This window comes from Nilaparvata lugens, chromosome 6, assembly GCF_014356525.2.
Source record: "Nilaparvata lugens isolate BPH chromosome 6, ASM1435652v1, whole genome shotgun sequence".
Taxonomy (NCBI): Eukaryota; Metazoa; Arthropoda; class Insecta; order Hemiptera; family Delphacidae; genus Nilaparvata; species Nilaparvata lugens.
Genome location: NC_052509.1, coordinates 7,176,830 through 7,190,101, shown reverse-complemented (window position 1 = coordinate 7,190,101; position 13,272 = coordinate 7,176,830). Strand labels below are relative to the sequence as shown.

The window sequence follows — 13,272 nt, the reverse complement described above, 5'->3', positions numbered from 1 at the left end:
CCTATTTAGTGGAAAATTATTCAACAGGGACATTCATTGAAAAAGCAGGAGTGATCCGTGGTCTAGTGGATAGAGTGCTTGCGTAGCAGCACAGAGATCCCGGGTTCAATCCCTCTCATAACCAAAAGTTTTTTAACCAGATCACTCCCGTGTTATCGGATGGGCACGTTAAGTGTCGGTCCCGGCTGAAGTATGACAGTCGTAAGGCCCATTGACGGCTTAAATTATATATTCAGGCGGTGGGACCTTCCCGCAAGGGACTCCCCACCAACAAAAGCCATACGAATTTACTTTTTTTTATTGAAAAAGCAGACTAATTCATCTAGTGCTCACTATCCCAGCTACAAAGTGCTTCTGCCGAACGCACCTTTTCGGCTCTTAAACGCATAAAAAAAACACTAGGAATTCAACCATCAAAATCGACTCAATGGACTAGCTTCCCTGTGTATTGAAGAACAGTATTTCAAGAAATTGATGACAGAAGCAAAATTCTACGACTCTGTCACCAAAATGTTTGCTTCAAAGAAGGATCGACGAATCGAATAAAATTAAAAGTAGACCATGATGTGAGTAACTTATCATTTTGAGTTGTGAACTTGCATGTTGTGTTTATATAGGCCTAAAGGTGCGTACAGATATACGCGCCGCGAACATGAGCAATAGCAATTCACTTTTAATCAGCTGATGCCAAGCTTTTTATAACTATATCTCACCGGTTTCTGTAAAAATACAGATATAATCAGCTGATTAAAAGTGAATTGCTCATGTTCGCGGCGCGTATATCTGTACGCACCTTTATATGCCAGCATCCATACAACATTTGAATTTGTCTATGGCAGAAAAAGTCAATGTGATCTTTTCCATTGCGACTATACTGGGGAGGGGGGTTGTAGCCCTACTTATGTTTTTGACTCCTACAAGTTCAAAAATCCACGAAGCGCCACTGAGTGTCATTGAAAGGTGACCGATGAGTGTATTATTACCATGAGTTCAAAGACTATTCATACTCGCTCGGCCGTGCTGAGTGGGAATATATTATAGGCATTGGTGACTTATGAGCATTATAAGTGTTGTGTAACCGCCACACGCTAAATAAATAATTCTTGTAGTCTGTATTAAGATTCACTATAAACTCAGCATTGTCGAAGGGGGAGCATTGATGTTCCGTATTCATAAGGAATGTTGAGAATTTGATGTGAATCACTATCACACCCATATCTAGTTGGAACTACAAAACTTGAGAATAACTTGCAAATGCAAATTTATTTTTTGTGATATGTTTTAAATGTTATAAATGAGAATAATTATCGGTGATTTCAAATCATCTCTTCCCACCATAAAATTATTAAACTTTTATCCCTTACCTTCACAGATAGGGAAATTGTAGAGTCCTTCCTTGCACTTGTCACACCGCTGTCCGTCGAAATTCGAAGCACACTGGCAAACGCCTTCATTGTCACATGAAACTCCAATCGATCCATGGCTGTCACAGTTACAAGCTGCAACATAAATCATATAGAATAATAATAATTAAATATTTTATTAATAATAATAATTTATAAATAGTAAATTATTAACTGTAATTGATTTTGAAATCATATTCAATTAATTGTGAATGAATTGGAAGATTGAAGCAAAACCACCCTATAACGTTTCCCATGTAAACAAGAATCTGTAAATTTCTGCTAAACGTACCGTAAATCATATAAAATTATGTAATTGATTTTTCGCCCCACTTGTGTAATGAGCTGGTTTTCGTGCGTCATATGGAGGCCGAAAATGATTGTTTTCTGACCAGGCCGGTGAAATTTTTAAGCCCTAGGGCTGTAAAATAACCTTGAAGTCAGCTGATTCTGATTTGATGAACGTGTTTACAAAATAGTTTATGAAACGGAATCAGTTTATGCTTCTAGAATTGAATAAAGTATTTTGCAATAAGATACTATCATTTTATTTGGATGAATGAAATACAAATAAGACATTAAAAAGTATTCAAATTTAATTTTCAGAGTATAATAGAATCCGACCTCTAACCTCATAGTACTGCCACAGAATAGGTATTGCGTTTGCCACGAAACCTGGTGGATAGTTTTGGAACTACTTGGGCAATTTCCTTGCTGCTGAACGTTTTACAAATACAGTAGTTTATTATGAAACGGAATTAGTTTATGCTTCTAGAATTGAATAAAGTATTCTGAAATAAGATAATATCATTTTATTTGGATGAATGAAATACAAATAAGATATATTATAAACTATTCAAATTCGTTATTCAGAGTAGGATAGGACTTCTAACCTCAACTTCCGATAACAAGCATTTTGTTGACATCCAGATTGTTCAAATTTCAAGTGCGCTAAAACAGCTGATCCAAAAAATTTTCATTATTTGTGTTTATTATTCAAGAATCAAAACATTCATAATAATATCATCTTATTGCCATTTGAAAGAATAGAAAAGTATAAACTCAACCTCCCACATTAAAACATAATTGAACATAATCTTTTAGGTTATTTAGACAAATTGAAATCTACCCAAACCCAGCTTAAGTACTGCGTTTACCACTAAACCTGGTGGATAATTTTGAAACTACTTAAAACAACTTATTTTTTTCTGACATGTTATTAATTATCGAAATTTGGGAACAGAATAGTTTGGGCCATGCCTGATGTTCTTTCCTGATCATATTTATATGATTGTAAGTATTGTATTCACTGAAAATGAAAAAAATATAAATACTGGATTTCCTGATATTCAGTTTACCTCAGATTTGCTAGAGCTATGACCTTCCAGTTTTGCTTTCAGAAGAGCCTAATAAACAATTATTTTCATATATTTATTGTTTTTTTGTGTGGCGAAAAATAGTGATCGCACCACGGGCAAAAATGTTTTTCCGGCTCTCAATCTTGAAAACCGATTGAAAGTCTCATTTTCGGCCCTAGGTGCGAAATATACTATTGAAATCGTCCAATTTATTGTGAATAAGATGAAAATTTAATCGAATCTACCCTATAACGTTTCCTGTGTAGACTTGAATCATTCTCTGGTAGATTTCTGCTGAACGTTTGCCTTTTGCTTGAAACAACTAATAACACTTGGCGAAAGACTAAAGTGAGGCGGCCATGTTACTAGGTATTATTAGACTGGCCACTAACGGTAGGACAGGCATGATGGACATGTGTGTACATACACATGTCGTCATATGGTTGTGTCATTACAGCAAAAGGCTTCGGTCAAACATTTTGAGGCTAGGTATTTGTATCTTCGATTTTTTTGCTGTTTTCTTCACTGCTCTATTGATATTATTTTTTACTATTCTAAAATTATTTTTCTATCATTATAATTTGCTATTTTCCAGTGGTTTATTTATTGTGATTGGTTGTTTATTTAATGTTAGAAGTCTCTCGCTGATAACAAAAGATGCATGATGAGGATGTTTGTGTGCATGATAAACCAGCATGAACGGCATGATTATCATATTCACACACACACACACACACACACACATGTTCATCATGCATATTTTGTCATCAGCGAGAGGTTTCAAGAATAAACAACCAAGAAACAACATAGAATAAACAACCAATAAACAATAAGTTTGGAAAACTTCATATTATAATGATAGAAAAATAATTTAACCTCAATTAGAGCAGGGAAGAAAACAGCAAAGAAATCGAGGATACAAATACCTAACCTCAAAATGTTTGCCCGAAGCCTTTTGCTGTGATGACACAACAATATATGATGACGTGTGTTCACACATGTCTTCACACATGTTCATCATTTCCTACGTGGCCAGTTTAATATACCCAGTAACATGGCCGCCTCACTTGAGTCTTCCACCAAGTGTTACCGGTATTAGTTGTTTCAAGCAAAAGGCAAACGTTCAGCAGAAATCTACCAGAGAATGATTCAAGTCTACACAGGAAACGTTATAGGGTAGATTTGATTAAATTTTCATTTTATTTACAATAAATTGGATGATTTCAAAATCAATGACATTATTTCACATGATTTACGGTTAGCAGAAATCTATGCATATCCTACCGTTAATGGCTAGTATTAATCTACCCAGTAACAAAAATTGGTGATACAAAAACCTAATCTCAAGAATTTTGCTCGAAGCCTTTCATCACAGCTGTGATGACACAACAATGTATTTCAACTGTGTATCATGCATGTTCTACCGTTAGTGGCCAAGCTGTTCAGCTCTTCTGTGAAAATCGCCAACCACTGTGTCTTATGATCGGAGGTTGAAAAAATGACCCTCAAAATATCTTAGATCAACAATCACAAATCTTTTTTTGACTACAACTAATACAATTTACTCACGTAAACACTCTGGATACTTGTAGAAACCAGGATTGCACTGTTCACAAGTTCTTCCAGCGAAGTTAGAAAGACACGGACATTTTCCAGTGACGTCACACACAGACGAAGCGCTGCCAACCTCACTGCAGCCGCAGGGCCGGCAATCAGGGTAGCCAATATAACCGGCGATACACTGGTCACATCTGGGACCTCCGTAGCCTTTCTTGCACAGACATTGTCCCGACGATTTGTCACAAATTCCTGGCTCAGTTCCTTTCACATCGCATTGGCAGTCTGGAAATTCCAATTCATTTTATTGTTGTAACATTACAAAAAATTGCATAAATAAGTCAAATACAAACCATAAAGATTAATAACAGCATTGGCTAAAAAAATAATATCATAAATTCATTAACACTAATAGTTTCTAATAAAGATTGATTATTGGAGTTGACATCATTTAGGCTTAATACAGTAATTATTAATTTGTCAAATATGGTAATCATGATTGATCAAGAAATATTGATTAATTTAACTTACCTACTAGTCTATAGAGAAATTAGATCAGAATAACTGATCAGCGGAGAAATAAAACTACGTGTATTATTCATTTAGTCAAGCAAGAAACGAGTATCATAGCCTCGTCTCGCCGTCCTTTCTAAACTCAAAACTTTCTCATGATTCTTTTATGAGTTCTAATATTGCCGTGGCATTCACGGGTTCGATTCCCATTTATAAAATACATAACCTATAAACTTGAGTGTTGATAGGAAATGACATTGGGTAATACGGCAAGGCAGAACATCCAAAAGGATCTCTCTGCCGATAAAAGCCATACGGATAAATAAATAATAATTCCCATTCCGTTTGCTGGTATTATTTTATCATCTCTTTACCCTATCTTACCCACTCAAAAGTCAAAAACTTAGGTTGGAATCATCAGAAAAAATATCAGAGATGATAATAATGTCAAGAGATTTGTGTGATGATTATTGTGATGAAAGTACTCACAGTTACAAGCCGGGAAATCGTAATATCCATCTTTGCACTGTTCACATTGCCTTCCTCCAAAATTGCTCATACAAGGGCAGTTACCATCTGACGGCTCACACACCTCTGACAATGAGCCTATCGGAATACACTCGCAAGCTGGAAAGAGAAAAAAAGTTATTATAAAGTGTTTTTAAAAGTATGCTAGGATAACATAACAAATATTAGGTCTATATTCTCACACTCTATATTGAACAACCCTGTATAAAAATATGATTTTATAATCATTTATATTGTTGATAGAGAAGATAAGGATGATTTCAATAAAAGATGAACTGGATACAGTATATTATGATGTTTTAAACAACAACACTCAGTCAATCATCTACGTAAGTAAGCAATTTTGTTCACTCACTAACTGGAGTACTTCTGGACAGCAAGCGTCCATTTTCAGAGTACATTCTCAACAAAACTGTTATAAAGTAAGGATACACGGTGATACCGGAGAAGTATTACCTGCGCAGGTGACATGTACAGGTATACCGGAGCGTATGTGCGAGCCACGTCAGGCAAACCTGCACAGGTAGACCGACCTGCGCAGGTGACCGGAGAAGAATCGAAAATCAGCGTGTGTTTGAGGGCCGGGACGGTATAACTGCACAGGTTTGAGCAATCATGTCATCTTGTTCGCTCGTCATCAACATCACCAAAACATCATTCACCCATCCGGTTTACAGTAACGTGTGTGAGCTCTTGACTTTACAGGTGTACCGGAGAGGAATACCTGCGCAACGTGTATGGCTGGCCTAACGGTAGTTACTGTACTTGATTTTCTTATTTATTAGACTGTAATGGATCATAACAATATTTGAAGGGAAACTCGTTAATCTTAGTCATTTATAACTTTTTAAAGAGTATGGTGAACTATAGTACATACAAAATTAGTTCCGTCTATACTCTGTCCAAATTGGCATGAGCTCTGAAGGATTAGGCCGACCCTCCTACTACTAACACACACAAGCGCAGTCTCCTTTTGTGTGTGTGAGTGAAGGGACGGTCTGCCTACCTGTATACTACGTAGTATACATAGTATATCAATGGCGTAGGTAGGCCGGGCGTGTGTGCCTGCGCGTGGGGGAGCGAGGGTCGGCTTAATCATTCAGCGCTCATGGAAGTCTGGACAGAGTATAGGAGAATATGCGGAGCGGAGAAATGGAGGGAGATCAGCCAATTACAGTGATGAATAGAGTCATAGAAAGAAGCGTAGTTGTCGATTGGACTCAGTCGACTCAGTGCTTTCAGAGAGGAAACTACGTATGCGTATCATGAGCAGTTGAACACTCACTAAAGACTACAGAACGCTGGCTTGTTTAGCACGGCAACATCGCCGCCGCTGTATCCCTACTTTTCTCTGCTTCCTCCAAGTCGGAAGTTATTTTGTATGGACTATAGTTTACCATACTCTAAAAAGTTATAAATGAATAAGTTTAACGAGTTTTCCTCCAGGTATTGTTAAGATCCATTCCAATCTAATAAATAATAAATCAAGTCATTACTGTAACTTTATTGCAGTTTTCTCCATAAATCAACAGTATTTTTCAATGTCGAATTTTTTAAAGTGCATTTTTTTAATGTCCCAGATAGTAGCCTACTCACGTTTGCACTCGGGGAAATTGTAGAATCCAGGACTGCACTCGCGGCAAAGCTTGCCGGCGAAATTGGGTTTGCAAGGACAGGCGCCATCTACCGGCTCACAGGTGAAGTCAACGGTGCTGTTGATGTGACAGTCACATGGCCGACAGTCGGGGTAACCAAAATGGCCGAAGCTGCAGCTGTCACAATTGGGCGGGGTGAACTCTTTCCGGCACTCACACCGACCTGAACCCTCCTCACAGTTGCCCGTCGAGTAGAACACGTTGCAGTCACATTCTGGAAAACGATAAAATAATGTGAGAATATTATTAATGAATAAATTAAATGCAATATCAATGGAGAAAATTGTTTAATTTAGTATATAAGAATAGCGAATAAATTGCAGCCAAGGAGAAATTTTATAAGATTCAGAAAAATTGTGACAGAATTATACTTTAGGTTACTTCCTCTTCTATGAAGGATAATAATTTAGGATCGAAAAATGGATTTTAGATTGATTATTTCTAATTTATTTATTTGATTTTCAACGGTTACACCAATTTTCAACTCAATTACAATAATGTGAGCGAATGCAGAATAACAAGACGTTGAAAAATAAAATATAAAAGTAATATACAGAAAGTCATGCAGAAATTTCATTAGATTCAGAAAGATTATGATAAAGTTACTTCCTCTACTGTTAGAGAATGATAATTATTACAGTCGAAAAATGGATCTCTAGATTGATTATTTCTAATTTATTTGATTTTCAACGGTTACACCATTTTCAACTCAATCACAATAATGTGAGCGAATGCAGAATAACAAGACGTTGAAAAATAAAATATACAGAAAGTCATGCAGAAATTTCATTAGATTCAGAAAGATTATGATAAAGTTACTTGAAGTTACTTCCCCTACCGTAGAGGATGATAAATAGAGTCAAAAAATGGATTTCTAGATTGATTATTTTAAATTATCAACGGCTACACCAATTTACAATTCAAGTACATAATGTGAGAAAATACAAAATAACAAGACATTAATAAATATAAAAGTGATATACATGCAAAAGATAATTCAATAAAGGTGGACTCCCACATATATCAATATTAGAGTCAGTGACAGATACAGTGAAAAAATATGATTCTCATGAGTTCTAATGGGAGTATTCCCACTCAGCCCGACCGAACGAGTCTGAATAGTCCCATAAGAACGTATAGGAATAATATTCTGCCTTCTCTTATATGGCTCTGAAACCTGTATATACATAAGGCTAGGCGCACACCAGTTAGTCAAGACAAGACATGATCAGACACGTTCAGTCACAATACTTCACATTGTTGCTTATGAAGCAACACACACTGATTAGTCATTGCAATTAGGCATGTCTTCATAAGCAACTATGTGAAGTATTGTGACTAAACGTGTCTGATCATGTCTTGTCTTGTCTTGTCTTGACTAACTGGTGTGCGCCTAGTCTTAGAAGAAAGAATGGAGCGGGTTACAGACTGCTGGAATGAGATTTTTAAGAGGATGCACAAGGGATGATAGAATTTATAATGTTGATATAAGAAGCGAGATCATCATAATCTCCATATGGCAGAAGATTTAAGAGAATCAGCAAAACTGTATTTAAAATAAAAGCTGGAAAGATTCATGTACAAAGGATGGAAAGCGACAGGATTTCCAAGGCAGTCGTGTTGTTTAAGGCTGTTTGGTACACTTTTTTTGTTATTTAAATTGGATAATCTTTTTCAATATACGAGTAATTTAAGATCATTACAAGAGTGAGAGAAAGTGACAAATGAAATTTTCAAGTGGTCTAATAAGCGAGTTATGGGCTGTTGAAAGTGCTAACACCGTTTTCTTTCCAAATCATAAACGGTTTTCGAGTTTTTCATTGGAGTTTTTTTAATACATTCAGTATATTATTGGCTTTGTTCTAATATGCGTTTTTTCGCAATGTATGCCAAAATAAACAAGTTATAGAATTTACAAAAATGTTACTTTTTTATTTATGAACGATATGGGGGATATAATGTTTTAGTTTGGAAGGATACATTTTTTGAATTTTTAAGAGAAGTTCTGTTAATATAGTCGAAACGGTTTATGATCTGGAAAGAAAACGGAATCTTGAAAGTTAGCACTTCAACAACCCATAACTCGCTTATTAGACCACTTAAAAATTTCAGATGCCACTTTTTCTCACTCTTATCTTAACAATTATAATGAAAAAGACTATCCAATTTGAATAAAAAAGTGTAGGGAAAAGCCTTAACCCATTTGGAAGAAGAAGTGTGGGCAGACCTCGAAAAAAAGAAATAATGGTGAGTTTGAAGTCGGAACAGGCAAATTGCCTTATCTTTGTAGGAAGACGACGTCGACAAATGAATGATTTGTTGTACACTCACCTTTGCACACATCAGGTTGTTCGAGTTTGGCGCCGTAGGGCTTGAAGTAGCCAGCCTTGCACTTGTCACAGTTTATGCCCTCGGTGTTGTCACGGCAGTTGTGGCAAACTCCGCCTCCCTCGTACTTGCCGTGGATGTCCACAGACAGGTGCTGGGCGTCCACTGTCTCGTTGTACGTGCAGTGCTCCGAGTGACCGTAACAGTTGCACGCTGCAAGGAAATTAAGCAAAAAATTGAGAAATAGTTTAGTTTAGTTTGATTTAATTGTCATAATTAAACTGTCATAACCTCCAGGCTGTGTATTCCAAATTAAAGTTTAGAGCGGTTTTGGGCAAATGCCTGTTGTTTTTACCTGGATTGTATTTGTATATGAATTAATAAATAAATAATGATCGGGTAAAATGACAAACTATGATATAGGAATATTTATGACAGGAGTGTTACATAAATGAATATACCATACTTTACTGATGAACATTACGGTGTGATTACATTGGATGTGTATTTTATTTATTTGATTATCACAAACAATACAATGATCGGTAAAGAAAAAACAGGCTATTGCCCAAAACTTTTATAATTTCGTGATTTACTTTGTGTGTAGTTGAGAAGTTGATATTGTGGTAATTATTCATATTGAATGAAAAAGACTAAGGAATTGTCAAAAACCACAGATTTATTGATACTTAGAAAGACCGGTTTCGGTTTAACAGAGATTGACAATGGTGTAATAACCGACACCGGTCTTTCTAAGTATCAATAAATCTGTGGTTTTTGACAATTTCTTAGTCTTTTTCATTCAATTTCCTGATTTAGTTTCAAATTGACCAAATATTATACATAGGTTATGGATGCGTATATGTGCAACTGCTCGCTTGGTTATGCATAACAAAGCGCACATGAGAAACAAACTATACAAAGATCAATAGGGACACTCACACTGAAAACATGCATATACTGGTTGAGTTAACAGCTACAGACAAGTCTTTCCAGAATTTGTTTATCATCTACAATCTTCTTCATGTACATGCAAGCTTGCACTCGCACATATATGCTTTCAATGTGATCACACCCTAAGGTTTACTTGCGGTTTTGTAATGAACATGTATTCATTGATCTCTGCCTCTACGACAGAAATCACTTGTTGAGGTCTCACTTGTCAATAATTCTACGGAATTACACAAAATTTTGTTTTGATATCTTCCCGTTATATGGTAGTGGACAATTTATTCTTCATAGTAATTATCTTTATCTTTATATATAATAGCGAAATGGCACTCACTGACTGACTGACTCACTCACTCGCAGAGCTAAAAATCTACCCGACCAAAAACGTTCAAATTTGGTAGGTATGTTCAGTTGGCCCTTTAGAGGCGCACTAAGAACGGATTTGCAAAAGTTTCCAAAGATACGCCCAAAATCTGCGTTTTTCCAGCGTTTTCTCAGCTTTATCGAGAACAAATGAACAGAAAATGTTCAAATTTCGTACAGTAGCTCAGCTAGGGTGTAATAATGTTGTGTTAGAAGGAATTTGCAATAACGTCAAAGATACGCCCAAAATTAGCGTTTTTTTTTTTGCTTTCAGATTTATCGAGAACAAATGGATAGAAATTGTTCAAATTTAGTACAGAAGCTAAGCTGGGGTGTAATAATGTTGTGTTAGAAGGAATTTGAAATAACGCCAAAGATACGCCCAAAATCTGCGTTTTTGGCGAGCGAAGCGAGCCCGCTGATCTCATTTTCGGACGATCCAATCGAGGGTCCTAGACGGGGGGCTAGACGGATATGGCGAGCGAAGCGAGCCTGACGGCTAGTCAATGTATAAATTCTTTTTTTTACTCACGTTCGCAAACAAACAGCTTCTTCTCTTTGGACTGACTCCAGGCCTTCTGCTCGTAGCCGGGACAGCACATCTCGCAGTTGTGGCCGCAGGTGTTGTGCTGACATCGGCAAATCAGCTTGTAGGGGTCGGCCGGGTCGATGATGTCGCAGATGTCCGCGTGACCGTTGCACCGACATCTTCCGCCGATACTGATGTCTTTTATGGAGTAGAAGTACTAGAAAATCAAGAGGAATTGAATTATATCAGTACAGAGCACCTAGGTAAATAGGCTATATGAAACTAAGGCTAGGCGCACACCAGTTAGTCAAGACAAAACATGATCAGACACGTTTAGTCACAATACTTCACATAGTTGCTTATGAAGACATGTCTAATTGCAATGACTAATCAGTGTGAATTGCGTCATAAGCAACTATGTTATTATTTAGCGTATGGCGCGACGACACAAATCTTTCAACTATGTGAAGTATTGTGACTAAACTTGTCTAATTGAAGACATGTGTAATTGCAATGACTAATCAGTGTGAGTTGCGCCATAAGCAACTATGTGAAGTATTGTGACTAAACTTGTCTAATTGAAGACATGTGTAATTTCAATGACTAATTAGTGTGAGTTACGTCATAAGCAACTATGTGAAGTATTGTGACTAAACGTGTCTGATCATGTCTTGTCTTGTCTTGACTGACTGGTGTGCGCCTAGCCTAAGGTCTCCTGACATTTGGCTACGCTAAACTGAAATACGTCCTATCTCCCAATGTTGAATCCAAGCTACAAATCTGTGCCGTTCACATCAGCATAGCATAGCGTTCAATATTGGGAGATAGAACGACTACGTCTTTCGAAGACGTATTTCAGCGTAGCGTAGCTAAGTGTGTTTCAGCGTAGCGTAGCTAAGTGTGAAGAGACCATTTGCGCTGAATTCCAACAATTTGATAACTAAGCAATGCGAAACCGTACCTTATGGATGAGTCTTACATTAATCTGAGATGTTTGCTTTTGAATGATGGAATCGAATAGAGAAGTCATTCATTAATTCATTTAAAAAAATAAGTATCTCAGATTCAAGTAAGGCTCTTAACAACACAAAAATGTGATGAACTATAGGTCTAACCTTGAAAACACTGTATGGCCCCGCACACACACATCGATTTTTGTTCGTACGATATTTTGCCGTTCTTATGAATTCTATCAGATTAAACGGAACTTGACAAACATCATCTGTTTAATCTAATATAATTTATAAGGACAAGAAATACCGTACGAACAAAAATCGACGTGTGTGTGCGGGGCTTAACACTGTATATTATAAAATCTCCATTAAGAAAGTTATTTCAGTTCTATTGATGGCCCGTATAAAGATAGATTCCCATATTATCAGTATGAGAGTCTGTGGTTGGTTCAGTGAGTCTTCTCATGAGATCTACTGGGACAATTCCCTCTCAGCAGTCGCCGGGTGGGTAGGAATAGTTCCTCTGGAACTTACTGTAAGTATATTTTTTCTGAACCGGACTGAATGGACAGTTATACTGTATGTGAGAATGCACCTTTAGAACACTTTATTATTACGTTTTGATAGTTACTGTAGTAAGCGACAGTGATCACGAAATAATCAGTGTAGTATTTAACCTCATACAGATTTGAATCTTATTGACCTAGGACTAGTCATTGCTTTTTGACATATTTTTGCGTAATTGTCTTTAATGCTTGATTAATAGTTAGTGAATAATCTGTCCAATTACTGTATTTTATTTGGCAATCACTTGTATATACAGTAGGCTATTATGATTATTTTATAATGATGAATCAATAAAAAATCAATCTGTAGGATATAATGGACTGTTTTTTAAATTTTTACTAGATTTCAAATCAATGAATAACAACTCTAATAAAATGATGAAGAAAATCTGAATCAGAATCCGTACAAAGAACATAAAAAATAGCTAAATATAAAACTTACCAAATCGCCAATCCCCGATCATGAATATTTGGAATGAATTTTAGGTAATAGGTGTGGGGAAGGAACATACAAAAGGCAAGAATGGGTATTTAAATTCATCCAATTCATTAACCATGTTATAGATTC

General features: G+C 36.4%; 1 protein-coding gene across 1 annotated transcript in view; it reads right to left on the bottom strand.

The window, feature by feature from the left end:
* Positions 1-13,272, bottom strand: part of LOC111061978 (laminin subunit alpha) — a 125,417-nt gene that overhangs the window by 95,042 nt on the left and 17,103 nt on the right. Inside the window, 6 exon segments of the mRNA XM_039431341.1 lie at positions 1,365-1,499; positions 4,331-4,603; positions 5,321-5,458; positions 6,956-7,228; positions 9,346-9,555; positions 11,189-11,402. Coding sequence (XP_039287275.1) covers positions 1,365-1,499; positions 4,331-4,603; positions 5,321-5,458; positions 6,956-7,228; positions 9,346-9,555; positions 11,189-11,402 — 1,243 coding nt within the window.